Raw genomic sequence first — 19,917 nt, forward strand, 5'->3', positions numbered from 1 at the left:
CGATTCGGAACTCTCTGATCTGGAGATCTGTCAGTGGAAATTGTTCGTAGTGAGTTGGTTCTTTGAACCGGTGGAAGCCGGTTTTGTCTGCAAAAATTCGTTCTTCGATTCTTATCTGCAGTTACTGGATTCGTTTGCTTCATTTCAAGTCTCAGCTACAAAGGAAAACAAATTTACAAAGTTTGGTGAATCGGTATAGAGGTTTGTTTAAAGACTAAGCTCTGGCCGAACAGGAGCTCGGATTACTTGTGACGTAGCTAGCCTCTGATAGATCAAAGAATTGAATCACAGCGACTGAATCTCAGCAAATTAGGAAGCCTTTTCTTTTTATCTACAGATTCTTCACTCTTTCATAGCTTAATGAAACTACCAATGGTTGATTGCCGAAGCTTGATTGAGTTTTGCAAGTCTTTTGATCAGCACAGGAACACAGTGAATTCCTTCGGCATGCCTGATTATCGAAGTAACTACAATTACTCTCGTAGTAAGAAACACAGCAATTCATTAAATCCCTTGTCACACCAGTTTTGTGATCACTCGCTGTTCGCTGCTGTTGACATCATTCTGTTTTTTCTGGTACTTGGAGCGCTTGGATTTCTGATGGTCCCATACTTCAAATTCCTTTTCCATGAAGCCTCCGAGCTTCTTCCTGCAGTTTATGCTCTCGTTAGCGATGTAATATGCAGCGCACCTGTTGCTTATGTAGTTGGTTTGGTTGTAACTTTCGTTATGGTGATTGCTTTATGGGAGATCATCCATCACAAGTATAGGAAGTGTGGGAATCCTTACTGCAAGGGACTTCGTAAGGCGGTAGAGTTTGATATCCAGCTTGAATCAGAAGAGTGCGTGAAATACCTGTCTCCTGTGCCAAAGGACGCGTATGGTGTCAGACCTTTAGAGTTGGGCCAGGATCACAAGGAATTGGAAGCAGAGCTGAAAAGGATGGCGCCATTGAATGGTCGCACGGTTCTCATCTTTCGAGCACCTTGTGGATGTCCTGCTGGTAGAATGGAGGTTTGGGGGCCCAAGAAACTCCGTAGAATTAAGAAGTAGATAAAGATGTGTCCATTGTGACTCAATTTTCCTTTTCTTTTATATTAATAAACTAAGAACTAGAAGTATCAGTTGGTTCATGACCACATTTTCCCTACCTCTGAAATAAGTGATCTATTATAGTCCAGTAATAGTCACATGTGACGGGGAATCATGTTTCTCCCTTATCTACTTATATTTCATGATATACAATGTACAAATCTAGACTTACTTTGGCTAATGTTGAATAATTATTCATTTTTTGCCTGTAATAGCAATATTAGGTCAACCAAATTTTGCCTTCTGTTTTCTCTGTAGGGTTTGGTTTTGTCTATCACTTTTAAACGTGTTTCTTTTGGAAGTGAATGATTTTTTCTTAAAATTTTCTGAATGTTTGCTTTTCTAAACGTTCCATACATCATAAAGAAATTGTTAACCTGTTTTTGCTTTTCTCTTTCTTTCTTTCTTTCTTTCTCCCCTTTTTCTTTTGTGTTTTTCCTTCCATTTTGCACTAGTGGGACAACTTTATTTGATGTAGTAATATCTTTGCTGGCGGGGAGATAGTTCTTTATTTTCTCTGTTTGCTTTATTTGTTTCAGTAATACTCAGTTTTGTTTGCTTCATTTAGTCTCAAAATTTTGGCGCAGGCTGCATCATTACATTGGCTTGCTTTTATGTCTTGGAACTTTTAATTAGTTTGTTTATTTTCAAACCTTAGGATGTGGATTGATCTCCCTCTCCCATGGACATAAACTTTCATGTCGAACCACATAAACGTGTTTCTGGCTTGTTATTTTGTTTCTTTGTGTGTTGGTGATTTATGGCTTTCACTTGTGCTCAAGGACCTTACTTAATGCTATCATTAGAGGATGCCAATCAATGATGAATTTTACCCGAATTATGTTGAACATTGGTGGCTTGCCGATTGGCAATCTGGGATCCTCAGTTGTAGGTGGTGAGCTGCATGTACTGAAATCATTTTGGTCATTTCAGGGCGAAAAGGAGAAGGAAGTCCTTTTAGAGCTAAATTGCTTCATCCCCCTCATGATGAGTGAAACATTATTATTTTTTGGTGCTATGTACCTTTTTTTTTAATTAATATAAAATAAATTATAACAGAGAAAAGAGGGAGAAGCATGGGACTATTGCTTGGTGCTCTTAGTCTGACAAGCATGAGAACATTGGTTTGCACTTGTGAGTGACCACTTTGAACAATAAAATGCATAGGGTTAGGTTTGTATGCAGTCTATCCCTCCCAAGGTCCTAGATAGCTGCAATAATAATCAGGCAATAGCCCTTTTTAGAGAAAAGAGAGAAATCATCTTTGATGGTGGAGAGCCTCCTTCAAGTTCTTGTAGAGAAACCTTTGTAATTTAAGTAGTACCTTCCATATCCAAAATTTGATTATTAGTAATATAAATCCCTTGAGTCTTGGCCCTTCAAATAATTAGCATTTACCTTATAAGATCTAACTAATTAATCACTAGCAAGGAATTTGAAAAAAGGAAAAAAAAAAGAATTAGTTAGAATAACTGATGTAGGTGTGGAATAAAGGAAAGGAACCATGGAAGAAGAAATTACATATTTATAGATTTCTGCATTGGTGGTAATTTTGCAATAGTTGGGTGATCCAGCTTTTGTTTAATCTAAGCTTTCTAAAAGTTATTTTCTAGTTTATTAAATTTCTAACATGTAGTCTTGTACAGATTTTTTATAGGATGATTTGTTAAAACATAGTAGTTTACATATTCGAAAAGTGGTAATGCTATAGAGTACATCCAGAAGTATCCATGTAATATGTTATATGTATAAGTGTCTGAAATGCCTATCTGGGTATCATAGTTTGAAAAAGTATAGTAATACCTCTATGACTATCAAACTAGATTTTTCTTCCTTTAGTTGTATGCTTGAGCTCCATATCTCTATCACTTGGCTTCAGAACAAACAATTCCTTCATTTAGATCTTAAGGTCAGCTATTAGAGTAGTGCATAGTCTCTATAAATGTGCAATAGTCTAGAATCATGAAGAAGGCATTTTGTTAGAATTGAGTACTCTCTCACTTATATTCATGGACAAGGCTGTCCTTGGTAGGTTGTTATGTAGGTATGGGCCTATGGGGTAGAAGGAGAACCTTTGGGTAAGGGCTATATGTAGCAAACAAAGTTTTCGAGGTGTTGTGGTGAGGCTAGACGATTGGGGTGCCTTGTTTCCTAGTTGCCTAGCAACAACAAGCATGCAATCATTGGGTGATTTGGTATTTTATTTGATTGATAGAATGTCTGTGTTTTATTGGAGGGTCAAGAAAGTGTTATGATCATGTGAACAAATTGAAACCAAATCACCCAACCATACACACACAAGGTGATTTTGTTTTAAATTTGATTATTAGCATGTTCATGACTTATTAGAGGGTCATAAGAAAGTGTTGTCTCCATGTGCGCTCATGAATATCAAATCACCCAAGCATGCACTCACAAGGTGATTTGGTCTTTCTTTTGATTGATAGCAAGTTAGTGTTTTATTGGAGAGTCACGAGAAAGTATTGTTGCCATGTGAACACATCGCAATACATATTAGACTACCTTGGGAATTCTTGATTGTCATAGTAAGGTAGTAGACCTTAGATGTGGCCTCCTTTTTTTTTTTTATTTTCATATATTGGTGGATTGTTTTTTGTATCATTTGGGTAGAAAAAAGCATGCACTCACTGGGTGTTTTGATTTTTCATTTGATTGTTAACATTTGTGTTTTATTGTAGGGTTGCAAGAAAGCGTCGTGACAATGTGAACTCATTGAAACCAAATCACCCGGGCCTGCATTCATTGGGTGATTTGGTTTTCATTTGATTTATAGCATGTTTGTGTTTTATTGGAGGGTTGCAAGAAAGTGTTATGTTGTTTGAACTAATTGCTCAACATGTTAGACTACCTTAATATTTCTAAATTGTCATAGTATGGTAGTAGACCTTATAGGCAAGTTGTTAGTGTGTCATTTGGGATAGAAACAACAAGATGCACTCACTAGATAATTTAGTTTTTCATTTGATTAATAGCATGTCTATGTTTTATTAGATGATTGCAAGTAAGTGTTGTGACCATGAGAACAAATAAAACCAAATCCCCTAGGCAAACACTCATTGGGTGATTTGGTTTTTCATTTAGTTGATAGTATGTAGGAATGGCAACGGGGTGGGGTCGGGGAGGGGGTCATAATCCCCATCCCCAACCCCGATTCTGAAATTAACCCCATCCCTGTCCTCGATCCCCATCGGGGATAAAATTTGTCCTCCATCCCCAATCCCCGACGAGGATGGGTTCTCCGCGAGGACCCAAATCCCCGAAATTGTTTTAGATAGTAATATTTTTTTGAAAAATAAAATTTAAAATAAATAAAATTTTTAAATTATAAATAATGTTTTAAATATGTTTTGATGATTCCTATTAATCCCCGTCCCTGTCCCCGCTCCACCAAAACAATCCCCATCCTCGACCCCATCGGGTCGGGGAAGACGGGTCCCCGTCGAGGATGGGGAAAATTGCCATCCCTAATAGTATGTGGTGTTTTATTCGAGGGTCAAAATAAAGTGTTGTGACCATGCGAACTCATGGCTCCACATGTTAAGCTATCTTTGTATTTGTTGACTGTCAAAGGTAGTGGAACCTGGAGGCATAGTTTTCAAGGTATCGAGGCGAGGCTAGGTGATGGGTTATTTTGAACGAAAGCCATCTTTTGCTATTAGTTTTCCCCTAGTCCCTTAGGTGATGTGTCTTTTTATGAATAAAAATCATAAATCCTAGGGTAATTTGTTAGGTTTCATAACAAGCAACAGCCATCTTTCACTATTAATTGTCTATAAACATCATAGAAAATGTATAAGCTTCATTTGAAACATAGAAAATCAACATATTTATGAAAAAAATGGAAGAAAGAAAAGAAACTTCACAAAATAGAGGGGCTGAGCCTCTATTTTTTTCCTAGGAAAAGAAGATAAGAAAAGAAATGGTGAAATAAGAAAAGAAGATTATACATATAGTTGGGACAAGGCTTGGATGATGATGATTTCTCCTGTGTTGTGCACCATGCTCTATATTCATCAATTTCTTTAGTTTTTTTTTTTTTTTTTCCTTCTTCTAGTTCCTTGTAAACATGCTATGTTAATCCTTTTCCTCTTCACCATGTCTACTAGTTCCATAGCCTTTCTTGTTAATGTTCCTATATGTAGAGAGCACTGATGTGGGCCCCACAGCTATGGTCCCACTGTGTTCGTAGGGTAGAATGTGTTCTAGTCATCCTAGGGTTAGCTGGTGGTCAGTTGGTTATTTCAGTTGTTATTTATTTCAGTTTTATTTTGTTCTATTTGTTATGTAAGTACTAAGGGCAGATCTGTCCTTTCCATGTAATGAGCATAACCTATAAATACTAAATAGAAGTGGCAGCGGCAGAACATTCAGATTCTCTCCCTCCTTTCAACCCTTTGTGTTCTACAGTTCTCTCTTCTCTTCCTCCTCTTCTCTTTCCTTCTCTACATTTTCCTTCTATTTTCGAACCTGAAATCTATTAGAGTTCAAGGCTGATAGCAGTCTTGAACTTCTACACTATATTTAAGTAATTAGTTGAATGCATATTTCTTTTACTAACTTCTTTACTTACCCTCATCCGAAAGGAAGTGAGAAACCTTGCTTATTTATCAATACAACTGGGCGTTACAGTCCATCACTTCCAGGGGACACCCAGCATGATCACAAAATGATAATTCGAACTTCTTGTAAGACTTTGACAAAAGTTTTGATGCTTGCTAACAACCTGATACAGCCCTCCTTTATCTTGTTTTTGATCTGAAAAGCCCAACTTATAGAAGTACCTAGCGAGCTGATATTTCTTATTTAACCAGCTTGCTACTTACAATTCATGTATTGTGCAGAAATATTAAAGTCTATTGACCTAGACATTCACTTTCAGGTTCACATGCATTTCATTGCAAGCTAAGAAGTTATGTAGCACAATCTACTATTAAGTGTTACTCTTTTCACAAGATTTTAAACAATGGAAAATACATTTTTCTCGGAGCAACGCCTGCTATTGATTTCTCAAATTAATCAGATGGTTGGGTCTCATTTTCATCTTTGTTGCCTTCGATCCTAGCTTCATCCTGAGCTCAAGTCATCAACCTTGATATGCTGCCATCGCAAAATAGTTTTCAGTGCTGAATGCTGAACAGAGAGCTACATTTCTGAAGTCTGAACTACCTCCAAGGAGATGGAAGGAAAACTGTAAGTGTCCAATGAGCATGGACTTAGGTTGAGCTACCATGTCCAACTACAATGCCGCCTCTTAGGTCCAGCTGAATCCATTCAAGTCAAATTGTTTGTGAGTGGTACTATCATTTTCATGGGTATTTAAATCCAGTTTTGCTGTTAAATGTGGCAATCTGAACCCTTTTGACATATCATTCTCCAGATTAGCCACAGGTCTTCTAGCACAGTTTTGGTTAAGGAAGCTGTCATCTTCATTTCCTTCTTTGGTTCTTGCCTCAGCAAAGCTGCTGCTGGCATTCCGGTTTTCTCCCTGAACCCTACTGGTCGTAGATAAACTGCTGCAGCTTCTTTGCATGGGGAACATGTTTCTTTCGGCATCTCTTCCGATGGAAGAAGAAAACATTTTATTTTCATTCAGGTCTTCTCCCCATGTAGGTTCAGGCTGCTCAATCCTGGAGTCATCAACAATTTCCTTTAGGCCCAGAGATGCACTACTCTGATAAGGTCTCAGACCCACCTCAATATTATGTATCTCTTGGTCCTTTTGAGATCCTTCACATGAGGTCAAGCAACTATCCACTGAACAATCCGTGGGCTGCATTTTTTGTGTTTTCTGAGGGCACAAGCACAAACCTTGCAATTCTTTCAACTCAGGGAAGGTGGAGTTCAGACATTCAGCAGATACTTTGGAGACTAGTTCCGGAAACTGCATTTTTGCAGCATCAAATTCCACAGAGCCCAGGTTCTGTCTTCCAAGTGTCTCCTGGGCTTTCTCCAGCACCGACTGAAGGTATTTTCCCTGGGCTTCTATCCGGAGCTGTAGGTGTCGCTGCACCTGGTTCAGTTCAGAGCAAGCTGTTGGGTTTATATACAAATACACATTGAACCAACTTTTTTTTTGATAATATATTGAACCAACTTTATATATGCAGACTAAGAAATAAGCTGTGATCATAGAAGCACTATTCAAATTAAGAAAAATACCAAGTGAGTCTTGAAATACTAGAAAAGTAGATTGTAAAATTTTGTGAAGCGATTGACATCTTAAACCTGACATTTAGGCTGCCACAGCTTCTTGCTGAATGTATAGAGTCTTCAAAATCACCTCGCAAATCCGAGGTTTTATTGCAATATGAACTAATGTAACGAATATTACAATTTTTTCCTATGCACTTGTATATGCCAAAACATAGAAATCCTTCATTTATACAAAATGACGTACAATCAGGTGAAATTTTGCATGGAAGCTTTTTATTTCAGTAAGGATTAGTGTGAAGTTTTGCTTTAATTTGGTCTTGCCAAAGGTTGGTTGAGAAGTTTCTAAAAGAGCAATCAATAAGTTTGACGCTTTTGACAAATTGCTATTTTTTTGTTGAGTTGAACAAGTCATGCTTGGTTTTGGGAATTAATAAAATCTCTGGAATTTGTATGTCATATACCTCAAGCTGTTCATGCAGCCTTCTCTGCACTTCAATTTGTATTTGAATTGCTTCACTTATCTGCAAGTTTCTGATATTTGAAATCCACGTAAGTTCATTCTCTCTTCAGAAATTAAATAAAGTAAAAGAAATAATCTGTTTTCTTCTCTCACTTGTTTGTCTGGGAACTGGGGCTTGTATTGCTCATTAGTGCTCCACTTGCTTCAGATATCCTGTCTCCTGCCACTGCCATTGTATGTTCTATTCTCAGTTAGTAAACATGTCTTCATTGAATTGCTTCTATTTCTTACAAAAGCTAATATTTTGTTCCTCTTCTTAAGATTATTGCTTTCCGCACTAAAAAAATGATTTTATTTGACTACATACTTGTAAATATCTTTATGAGATTTGTCTTCTTACCATTCTTGTTGGTCCCCATATTAGCTTGTCCGTGGAGATTCTTACTGAGTCTGTATTTCTGTGAGCCAAAAGAACTTAGTTTGTGTAACATATAATACAGTGAGCTTGTAATGAAATCTTACCAAACTCTAGTAATGTACCTGAAGATGGCTTTTTAAGTGATACAAGGTAAGCCCTGGAATCCCCATGAGCTTCAGAACTGTTTTTGGAGTAGCCTCTGTAACACAGAAAAGTCTCGAATTAGCTGTGTCGTTTGGAGGGTATTAGCTCTGATGTTCTTCAATATATATATATATATATATACTCACTGTCTGCTCCTCCAAGCTGATTGACGGCTTCAATGAAGCGTTCGTGGAGCTCCGGTGTCCACTTCAATCTGGGCTTAGCATCAGTTGAGAGAACTAATCCTGTATCTCCACGGCCATTTCCATTTTGCAGGAACAAATGTCTTTCTGGAGGAATAGACATCGTTGAAGAAGGGAAGCTGGTCTTCCCGTGGTGATGATGATGATGATACATCTGTTATTCAGAGACAACATTCACTTATCTGTCTTGAGATGGGAAAGCAAGAAAATAGTGTCATGGCAAATTGAGTTCTTACCTTTCTTCCTCTTTCTCCTTGATATAGCCTACTATTCCTTGAGAGACGAGAGCTCAGTTACTATATGTGCCGCCGGAATATGTGCATACGCTTATTTTCGGTCTTTGACCAGCTCTTACGAAATGAAGGGTTGCATGGGGTTGTCATTATAAAGCAAAATGAGCGAGTATAGAATCTTGGACAGAACCGGCGGAACACTCGGCCCAATCTGATCTTCACAGTGACTTGAAAAGAGATATTGTCCTTCTCACTGTGGGTATCGGTGGGCCCTGTCCTGAAACTCCACTTTCCTTTCCTAGACAATTACTTCCCATTTGAATTCCTCTGCACAATAACTTTCCGGAACACTTCACACCTTGCAATAGGTACAAGAATAGATCCACCAAAGCTTTTGTATTCTTTTGCATTGGTCCCTCTGGCAAAAGTAGGAACCTCATTCCTTGATGGGTGAGGAATTTTCTGACCCAGGAAGGGGAATCCACTTTCTCATGGTTTCGAGGCCTTCTAAGCCTCCGGGGGATTCCTAAAAATAGTTATATCTACAGATCGACTCACATCCGAGTCTTGAAATCACATTTCTTGTTGCTGATGCCTTCAGAATCACAAAAAAATGCTGCTGATAGTAAACTAATGAGATTGGAAATGAGGATTAATTCCAGCCTAGCTATCAAAAATAAAAAGAACATTATTTTTTTATTGGTGATATGGAAGGTAATGTAGAAGATTCTTTTGACTGGGGCATCTAGTAACTGGGGAATTAGATACATTCAAGAAAGAAAAAAAATTAAGCCTTCTGGAGAGATGCTCTTTCTCGGAGATTGTCTGAAAGCAAGGAATGGAATGAGGAATTGTATTCCCTTTTGTCTCCTTCGATAAGTTTGGTACTTATTCAACATGTTGTACATACAATATGAAAAGGAAGAGGGACCCACACATTTTCCATTACCCACTTGGCATGGTACAACTGGTTCCACACTCCCACTCTGACGAATCGGAAGGATTTGGGAAGCACAAGAAAAGAAAAGAGAAGGGGAAAAAGTTTGTACTTGCTTACATTTTTATTTTTTTATTTTTTTATTTTTATTTGCTGTGGCTGCAAGATGGGTCATGGGCTTCACGGCCTTTGGAAGGACCCCTTGCCGTGACATTAACTTCTGCTTGGATGAGCTTTGGTTTTATACGGTGGTCTAATCTTCCAAGTGCAAGTGGGTAGATTAGATATCATTGGGTAGATTAGATATCATGCTTTTTCTACTATAAGAGTACGTAAGTGGTGCATTTTGAATCTATCTTTCCAAGTTTTGAGATTTCCAATTGGTTCGTTTTAACTTGGAATTAGGTCACCGACGACATAGCCAGGAGCCAGCAGAGCTCTTTCTCTGCCTTAGTTTTCGTTATGGGGTTGTGCATAGTTAGGAGTGGCTGATTCGCATTGTATTCCGTAATACGTATAGAGGACTTAGCTCCTCTCTTTCCTTAACTACGAAATTCCATTTTATTGATACAACAAAGTAGTTTGATCAATTTTTGTTGTGAACAATGGCAGAATAAGTTTTGACAGCAATCAGTTCCTGTTTGGTGCCTTGGTTGTTGAACTTTTGCACAAGTTCTTTTCTTACTGTTTCGATTTCGATACTATTCATGATCGCAGCACATACAAACTACCGAGATATGATCAGGTTGATTATTGAGCTAGGAGATTTTTAGGGTATTTTGATGGTGTGTTGAATCCTGGGTGTGGGTGGGTGGTGGCGTTCCTCACCTGAACCGGTTTTATTGTGGGATAATTCAGTTCTTACTCAGTTTGGAATGAATACAAATACAAATATATAGAGTACACAATCTTATATTTTCTGTTATTTTGTATGCATTTGCACTGTATATATTTGTATTTGTATTCCTTCCAAACTGAGCCTAATGCTGCGTTTAGTTGCAAGGGTGGAGCCATGGCCCCCCCTATGGTTTAGAAAATCTTCACAGTAATACAGCTTTTTATGTAATTTTTTCTCTCTCCTCTCCACCTCAATGGTTTGGTCCCCCCTATGGGTCTATCCATACATCATTTACGTTTTGGCCCCCTATAGAAATTTTATTTACACTAGTACAAATGAATGGAGTGCAAATAAAAAAAATGCAAATTGTCATTTTCTTTTATTTGGGGGTTTACTTTATTCTGCTTCATGTCTTAATTTACTTCATTTGTATTGCAATCATACAAAATAAGCTACATTTTAAAACAAAAATTGGTTAGGATTTACACTCAATTAATTTGAACTGCCATGATTTTGCATCAATGCAAATATATTTGTATTGCAAACCAAACACAGGCTAAAAGACTTCCATCGTATGGTGGATATTTTTTTGCTTCCTTTGTGGAAAATAAGGAATGACTTGCATATATTCGATGGAGACTAAACCAGCCATCCCCGCCACATCGACTTTAGACCGATAAAAGAAGGGTGTTCTTCTGAAACTCTCCACTTTTTGAGGATTCTCTTAACCCTCTGACTTCTAGAGACCTTTGAAGACACCCCTTGTCAGACATTTTCTGTTAAATGACAGTTTCTACAAGATTATCATAGTACTCCTCTGGTAATTACTATTCTTTGAAGACACCCCCATACTCTGTACTTTGATTTGAGTGGCAATTTGGTCCCCAAACTTTAAAATGCGACAATTCAGTACCCGAACTTTCAAAATGTGACAATCCAGTACTCAAACTTTTAAAATGTGACAATCTAGTACCTGTTGTTGACCACTCCGTTAATCAGCTGTTAAGTGACATTTGAAAAGTCAAAAATACTCTAATGTCATCTAATTCTTTTTATCAACCATCCGAACATTGACAATAAAATTGAACAATCCAATATTCTAGATTCTTCTAAGCAATCACCAACATTTTTTAATAGAAGAGGCTAGGATTTGGGACTGTTCAGTTCTTTTTGTCAATGCTTGAAAGTTTGGGTGTTGGATTGTCACAATTTGAAAGTTTTGGTATTGGATTGTCGCATTTTAAAGTTCGGGGGCTAAATTATCATTCGAGCCAAAGTATAGGGTACTGATTAAGAATTTCACTTGATTTAGGGACTAAGCCCAAAGCTTACAACCTATTTTGTCTGAGAAACAAATGGGAAGAGTGTTGATGTGTTATGAAATGTGGGAAGAACATAAAATAGGAGAAAAAAACCTAGATGGTGTTTGGTATAATAGCAGTTTTGAGTGAGGTGTTTTTTTAGGAAATAGACACACCATACTACATATGAATAGTAGAACCATGTCAACGAACCGTTTGAATGGCTGATGCTTGAAACACCTTTTTGGTGTTTCGAGTGACGGTGAATTGTATTCTTTCTAAAACATTTTAGTTTCTTATTGTTTTTCATCTAATATGGTCCATCCAAACATGATTTTTGGCCGTTAAACTCAAAATGCCTATGTGACACTTACGTGTACTCGAAATAGCAACATCTTGGAATTAACTTTAGCTGTTGGTCCCCGATATCCTATACTGTTGAGAACATTTTTAGGCTGGACACCACACCAATTCACGCCCATGTCTATGATTATGATTAAAAGAAATAGGGGGCAATTACTATTTTGCCCCACTCACTCTATGATAATGTGGCATTCCAAAAAAATTCTCAACAACAGAGGCTGTTGATCCCAAAAATGTTCTCAATAACAGAGCCAAAAGGAGGGTGACCCAACGAACGTAAAGGAAGGTAAGCATTTTATAAATAAGTCTGACAGGGTGGGGGTGGGGTCTAGGAGATGTGAAAAGTGTGGGTAAATATAATAGAAAAACTGAAGGGAAGTTTTCAGACAAAAACCCTCCAAAAGAATGGCAGATGTCAACATCCATGTTATATGGGATGTTTCTACTTTCTACGCTGTGTGGCCCATGACGCTGCATTTATTTGCTTAAAACAAAGATTTGGCCGTAAAAGTCGATTTATATTTATATAACTGAAGTTTACAGATTGAAAAGCCACGTTTATGGTGAAACAACAAAGTTTGAGAGTGGATAAGTGGATTATTGAGGTTTCAAGTATCTTGAGGCTTTCAATAGACCTGTTTAAAGCATGATTTTGAAAACCGGACCAGAAGGTTGGACCAGTTGATCCGGGAAATGATCAGGTAATCAATTTCATTTCATCCTAAAACTATTGTTAGGTAAAAAACTGTTGACATGGTCAGTGATTTGCTAATTTGGATGTTTTTTGATCGTTAAAATAAATATATTATTATAAGAAATTATTTACATTCACAAACAGTTCAACCAGGGAGGTGGTGGATCACCTTCCTACAAAAGATCATTTTTACAACATTTAGCCATGCTCGCCATAGTATGAACAGACATATTACTAGTTCTAGCAACATGTTTAATTTTTGAAAACAAAAAAGGCTTGAAAAGGCTAACAACTTTATTTACTAAAGATAAACAAACAAAAAAAAAGGAATGTTCTTGAAAGAAGCAGAATTTAAGGCCTTAACTGAGATTGAGCAATCTGAAATGACAATCACAGCAAAAAAAAAAACAAAAAAAAAAAAAATTCTTTCTTTAGCAAAACACAAAGCCTTCCAAATTGCCCACAATTCTGCTTCTATTGGCCCTTCTCTAATCATGCATCTTCCCCCTGCAGCAGCAAGAAAACTTCAATCAGAATTATAATAAACAGCCACAAGATCCCCTCATTGAACTGTTGGACCGTTGATCCGACAATGATTTTGGCCATTATTTATTTATTTAAAATCAGAATGGGCCATCGGTTCAAATCAGATGGTTGGACTGTTTGACCTGGGAACTGGTGGCAAGAACAGTTTTATGTCCGGTCTAGCTTTTAAAACCTTGGTTTAAAGGTATTTTTAGGAAATCCTTTATTTTATTTATTAATGATATAAAAATGGGGAAATCTATGATGCGGGAAATACTTGATATGGAAAGAGTTTTGGCCAATCAAAACCTGCCTATGAATTTTGATAAATAACACCTGATTGGCTACCGCGTTTATGATTTCAGTTGACTGGTCAGAAGTTTTTAAAATATCAAATCTTTCCCATATCATAGTGGAAGTGTGGAACCCTATAAAAATATCTATAAAAGTGAAATTAAAAAAACAAGTACGTGGTTTAAAGTACTGATATCAATTCAACAACCCCCATCCCTACATGGGCTGTGGCAAAATTTCCTTTTTATGAGGTGGGTGGTCCGGCAATATAGGAAAAAACCGGGAGATATGATCGATACAAGGTTAATTTATATATAGTTCGAGCAGATTAAAAAAATACAGGGATTCTCTCTTTACAATCTTAGTTTCAATTGTTCCTTCCGGAACAACAACTGATTCTAATGTGCGGAAACTTATTATTATTCAGTTTGGGAGAGAATCAGTTTTATGAAAAAGGTGAATAACATGAAGAAAAAAATAATATAAAGAGGGTAGCGAGATGTGGAGTGGAATTGTGCTTGTGCGTCTCCCAAACATTGGACGACAATCAGTCTATCAGAGTGGTGACTCCTTTTGAGTAGAAGAGCGATGGACTCCATTAGTTCCTTTCACTCTTAACTCATGACCTCTGTCACTAACTCACTATTTAAAAAATATTAATCTTGGTGTATTTAAAATCTATAAAATATTTAAAGAAGACTTGTGCAAATATGCACATTAATTTTAGACTATGTTTAGTTTGAAGGAAGAGGTAGGGAAAGGAAGAAAAAGACAGGGAAACTTATACAAGGTTTGCAAAGGTTTTCTTACCTTTTCCTTCCTTTCCTTATCTTTTCCTTCAAATCAAACATAGCTTTTAGGGTTTAGTGTTTAAATTTTAGGGTTTTAAAGTACATTTAAGATTTAGATTTAGGGTTCAAGGATTTATAATTTAGATTTTAGGGTTTAGGGCTTAGATCTAAAAATCAGGAGGTGATTGGATGGATGTCCTCCAATGTGGTAGAAGCCAAGTATTGCCCATGTATTTTTTCTACATATAGGATCAAATAGTGGGTCCTCTCTCTCTCTCTCTCTAAATACCAACTTATATTAGAAATTTTAATGAGTCCCACCATGTATGCTTCTTATTCGGTTGAGCATGCATCTATTAACTTAAATATTTTGAAAGAGTGATTTGAATTTTGAATTTTATTTAAAAATGTAACTAACCACTTCTAAAATACAATTTTCTGAAAAATTAGTGTGCCACGTGTTTGAATGGAGAAGGCTTCAACCTGATGAGCTTCCTTTAATATATATATATATATATATATTGTGGACCCTTTAATGGGCTATAGTGAAGAAGTTAGATAGAAATCCATGAATCTATAGTAACCCTATGAAAGCCGTTTGGTGGGTGTTTGCACCATTTTACTTAATCCATTGAATATCACTGGTTTTAGAATTTAGATTGGAAAGATGGATCGCAGTGCTGGTTTTATTTATGGAGAAGTACGAATACACCCGATGCAGAATTCTGAATTCCAGTCCCCCCCCCCCCCCCTTACTACTAGTCCTCTCCCCCTATAAACCACATCCTGCCCATGAATTTGGCATCAATTCACGGTCAGGATGCATTCCCCCTGTAGTATGGGGCTATAAAATTCTGATCTTGGCTGATTGGTCATTCTCCTTTTATTTAAGGGCATAGGTCAAATCCATATGGAATAAATATAAGAGGAGAGCTTTTCATTTCATGTCCCTACTCCATAGTAGTACAACAAGTACTTACCTTTTCACTAATGTTTTACTAAAATGTTCTCAGCTGTTTTTAAGTAACCCTCATCATTCTCCAATCAGAGGGAAGGGAAAAAGAACACAGTTTCTTCTTGTACCTGTATGCTTATATTTCCCTTTTCAAGTGTTGGTACGTCAATAAGAATTTTCTTTTCCCTTCACAAAAAGAGATGCATGGGAGGATCAACAAGCAGAAACAAGTCAATATCATAAGCTAGACACGTGTAAGATGGCCATTGGTTATGGCTTGTTTGCCCCACGTGACATTATATCGGATGAGAATGGGCATTGGATATTATTCCTCAGGAAAAATGAAACACCAAAAGTTGTGAGATTCCAGGGAATGGCATTTGAGAATCTTTAGTTGAAACTTTTATCCCCACTCAAAAGAAATATATATACATATATATATAGCTTATAGCCCATGGGTTATATTCTCAAGCCAAGAATCAGTTGTTCTTTCCAACTAAAACCACAGAAAATGGGTTCCCTTGCCTCTTCCTTTTTAGCTAAAATGAGTGTTAGATGCTTTTTTATTCTAACTGGTGAAGGAGACAACATTTTGGGTTAAGACCATCCACTCTTTCCTTTTTATTAATTGTCTGGTTTATAGTTCAAAGTAATGATTTGAAGGGCACCATTTTGATTGAAATAATGCCTTCTCTGGAGGTTGATATATCTGAAACTAAATCCCATTCTATACTCAGGAGTCAAGATGGCTTTTTCTTTTTTTTGTGTTCTACTTTTTAGGTATTGCTTTTCTCTATAAGCTTGTTTGGTTCTTCTTGATTAATTATTCGACGTGCCAATAACTAAGAAATGAGAGGGAGAATTGGAATGTCATTAGGGTTAGGATTTAGGAAGAAATATAGAAATTTCCCTGTAATGGGAATCAAGTATAGCTAGGAATTTCCATCAACTAAATAAAGGAGCTGGAATGGAATCCAAGTGCATGACAAGAGGGAATAGAATCATTTTCTTTTTCTTCTCTTCTTTTTTTTTTTTTTTTCCTTTTTCAAGTTTCAATTACAGTTAAGCCTGTCTATCTATCCACTTTTATGTGTTTCTCCTTCTTAGGGGTTTGAACTTTTTTCCTCTTCAGCTACTTAGTTCTTTTGTAGCATTTACAACCGAAAGAGTTTAGCTTAACCTTTCAATGTTGTTCTAGCAGAAATAAAGGAGTAACATGCTCTACTTGCTAAATATGATTTGTTTTTGATATCTGGGGATGACTTGTTGTCTCAGTTTTTTGGTAGAAAAAAAATTTACAATGCGTTAAGCAAATCCTCTTCTGCTTCTGCCAAATATAATGTGGCAATATCATTGGCCATGTTGTTGATATATTCCAATTTTCTTTCTCTTGTTGAATTACATCAATACATTAAATCTTACTCGGATAATGGCGGCGGATTATCTGCAGCTGTAGAACAGAAGTAAATTCTTTGCAATTTTCTATTGCTGAATGCAACATGCTAATATTTATCAGCCATATTTCAACTGATGCATTCCGGATCTTGTTATAAATTTTTGAGTAAACTTGATTAGCATATCAAAACAGAAAAGAATAAGAGTTTGGACTGTTGAACTTGTCAAACAGATGCATCAAAGGTTAATATAAAGCAAAATGATCACAGCAAACATCCCAATTTGCCTAAGGATAGCTTGTGTAAAGGTAATGACAAAATTTTGCTGTTTCAAGTTGCTAGAGTGAGCCCTTTTTTTGTGGAATAATATATGAGTTTTATTGGTGAAGCTAACATTCATCATTGTTTCATACCAAAAAGTTAGCTTCTTCCCATGGCAATTTGGCAACAAAATCATATAAGCATATTAAATGAATTGATTATAGTCTGTTAAACTTTTTTTTTTTTTTTTCTGTTAAACTGAATAGACATCAAAGTACCACAATATGAGTACTTTGGTCTCACATTCACTCACCAACTTTACTTTGACAGGGATGCCCACTTCTTGCACACTTATTCCTGAACTGTTCATGTAATATTCCCCATCAAGCTCTTTATCCAAGTTGCTCATATAGTTTCATTAAGCTTATTTGGTCTACAAATTGGTAATCTGTCCATCTTGATATAGCTTTAGCTGTATCTATTCTATTTACTCAAAGGAAAAGAAAAACAAAGGAACAAACAAGGATCCTCAAAAGCTTGTATTCCCTTGAAGTGGCTCTAAAGGAGACCTAGGAGAATAGAAGAAAAGCAACCAGTGGGCTTTCTGTTACTCTGAGATTCCTGACATGTCTAATCTGGTAATTCTTCTGGATGTTACTTGTGTCCTATTTGGACTTACAAATGAAATATATCTTGAAGCATAAAGGCATCCAGAACAAGTCCCAACCACCCCAACTCTTTCCATTTGCTCTTTCAGGTTCTTTGGTTCATGAAACCCTAAGAATGTGCAAACCCTCAAAATGAATATCATGATTGTTACTAGACGGTCATCTCATATTCACATAAAATTGGATCCCTTCCAGGTTCATTGATCAAGCAATCCACTTGTAAACTGCTTTTTTATACATAAATTCTCACAATTGGAACTTTGTTGTTGTTTCAGATGGAGCCCAACAATATCTACCTAAATTCTATATAATCTACATTCGGATCTGTTAAACCGGATCCAGTTTTGTCTCTTCTTATATGGTCTTTGGATTTGGGTTCTTGTTGCAAATGGTCCAGAACTTGTAGCTACAGGATCCAACCAAACCCCATGATCTGGTCTGCTGAACCTCCAGTTTTTAACTTATAACCCCCCCAACCCCAACTCTTCTTTGCTTACCAAACCATGAAGCTGAAATATTTCTTCTTGAAGCAAGCAATTGCCAATCAATGGAGACCCATCAGAAGACAATGTTCTATATACTTCCTCCTTCACCCTCTATTTGCAGTAATGCCCCCTATTTTACAGCCCTCATCTGTATATCCTAACAAAAATTGCCACTGAGTTGACAACAATTGGTAGACATTCTCCCACAAACCAAAAGCAACAAAGAGAATCTAGGGCAGCTGCCTATACCTATAGGCATTTTGATCATCCTGAAGGGCCAACTAGGGTTGTAGGCCTTCCCAAAGCACCTTGGTTTCCTACCTGTACCTGAGGTTTCTCTTCCTATCTCTTGGACTTCTCCTGTTTGCAGCTCCTCAGGGAATGATCCTAACTTAGATTCTGGGTTAAAGATCCATTCGTTGTATACCATTCCCAACCCAAGTTGTTCCTTTTATGTTTGTGCAAACTGCAAAGTATCATGCTCGCCTAACCTAGCACTAGTAGCAGCAAGTAACCAAGAATAATAGGGATAAATGCTGGTGAAGATGGAGATCCACTTAATTGCGTCCCGGCCCGGGTCCACAACAGGCCCACAAATTTCTGGATAGGGCCTGAGCCCAGTATCTATCCTTTCTAGACCATATTCGGTCTACCCCTCTCAAATCCCCTTAATTAGGGATGGCAATTTCTACCTTACGCTGAGCTATCCGACTTATCTGGCCGGAACATACTGTTTGTAGTATTTTTAGCTAAGTAAAGATAATTTACTGTTCAAAAAAAAAAAAAAAGAAAAGAAAGAAAAAACCTTCCTATACCCATCCTGATGGGTTTTGGGGGTGGGGATGAGTTTTGAGATTCTATAACCTGTACAGGTATGGGTAATATTTTGACTTTTATATGAAAGATAATTGATAATTTATGTAGCTTTTTACATGTCTTAATCAAATAATTGAAAATTTTGCTGCTAATTTATATTATTTTACTTATTTATTGCTTATACTTAACATGAAGTTATAAGAAATTAAACGGGTTCTAAACCCAACCTGCCCAACCTTTGAATGCAGGGAGAATAGGGTTGGAGAAGGTTTTACATTTTCATGTGGAGAGAATAGGATTGAGAAGGGTTTTACATTTTCATGTACAAGGAGAGTTTGGACTATCAAAATCCAACCCACTACAGATTTTGGGACAAATAGAAATTAACAAATTTAAAGAGATGAATAAAGTCTAAAATTTACAAAACCCTATTCGAACTAGCCCCGTTGCCATTCCTACCCCATATAGCTATGATAAAAAAGTGGTCTATATATATATATATATATATATATATATATATATATATAATGGCACAATATTGTATATCATATTATGGAGAAGTATGGATATGCCCAATGCAGATTTCTGATTTTCACTGGAGAACTATAAACATTCAAAAGGTCAAAAGATCACACTCTATGCATTCATACCCGCCCATGAATTGGCATCAATTCCTAGCTGACACCCCCTCGGCTGAATCTCATTCTCCCTAGCTTTTATACATACATTATGTATCATATAAAATATAAATTCTTATGATATATATAAGCCCAAAGACCGACTTGGCCCGGCCCATGATCAACCCGAGTCCGGATCAGCTCCTCACTCAGCGCTCCTAGCACCGATTTCACAGCATGTCCATCCGTACATC

General features: G+C 36.9%; 2 protein-coding genes across 2 annotated transcripts; one reads left to right on the forward strand and one right to left on the reverse strand.

The window, feature by feature from the left end:
- Positions 1-221: 221 nt before the first annotated feature.
- LOC148872953 (uncharacterized protein At5g19025-like) lies at positions 222-1,193 on the forward strand. The gene has a single exon (XM_088969093.1). The coding sequence runs from the start codon at positions 361-363 to the stop codon at positions 1,051-1,053; it is 693 nt and encodes a 230-aa protein (XP_088825219.1). The 5' UTR covers positions 222-360; the 3' UTR covers positions 1,054-1,193.
- A 4,815-nt stretch (positions 1,194-6,008) lies between these two features.
- Positions 6,009-9,393, reverse strand: LOC148872954 (myb-related protein 2-like). Its single transcript, XM_088969092.1, has 7 exons — positions 8,728-9,393; positions 8,435-8,645; positions 8,267-8,343; positions 8,127-8,184; positions 7,880-7,952; positions 7,728-7,797; positions 6,009-7,123 (listed from the first exon to the last, which is right to left on the reverse strand). Exons 2-7 carry the CDS (start codon positions 8,643-8,645, stop codon positions 6,365-6,367), a joined length of 1,248 nt encoding a protein of 415 aa, XP_088825218.1. The 5' UTR covers positions 8,728-9,393; the 3' UTR covers positions 6,009-6,364.
- Between the last annotated feature and the right edge of the window lie 10,524 nt (positions 9,394-19,917).

The sequence above is a fragment of the Nelumbo lutea genome, chromosome 2, assembly GCF_056320005.1.
Source record: "Nelumbo lutea isolate HS-2025 chromosome 2, American lotus-T2T, whole genome shotgun sequence".
In the NCBI taxonomy this organism is placed as follows: Eukaryota; Viridiplantae; Streptophyta; class Magnoliopsida; order Proteales; family Nelumbonaceae; genus Nelumbo; species Nelumbo lutea.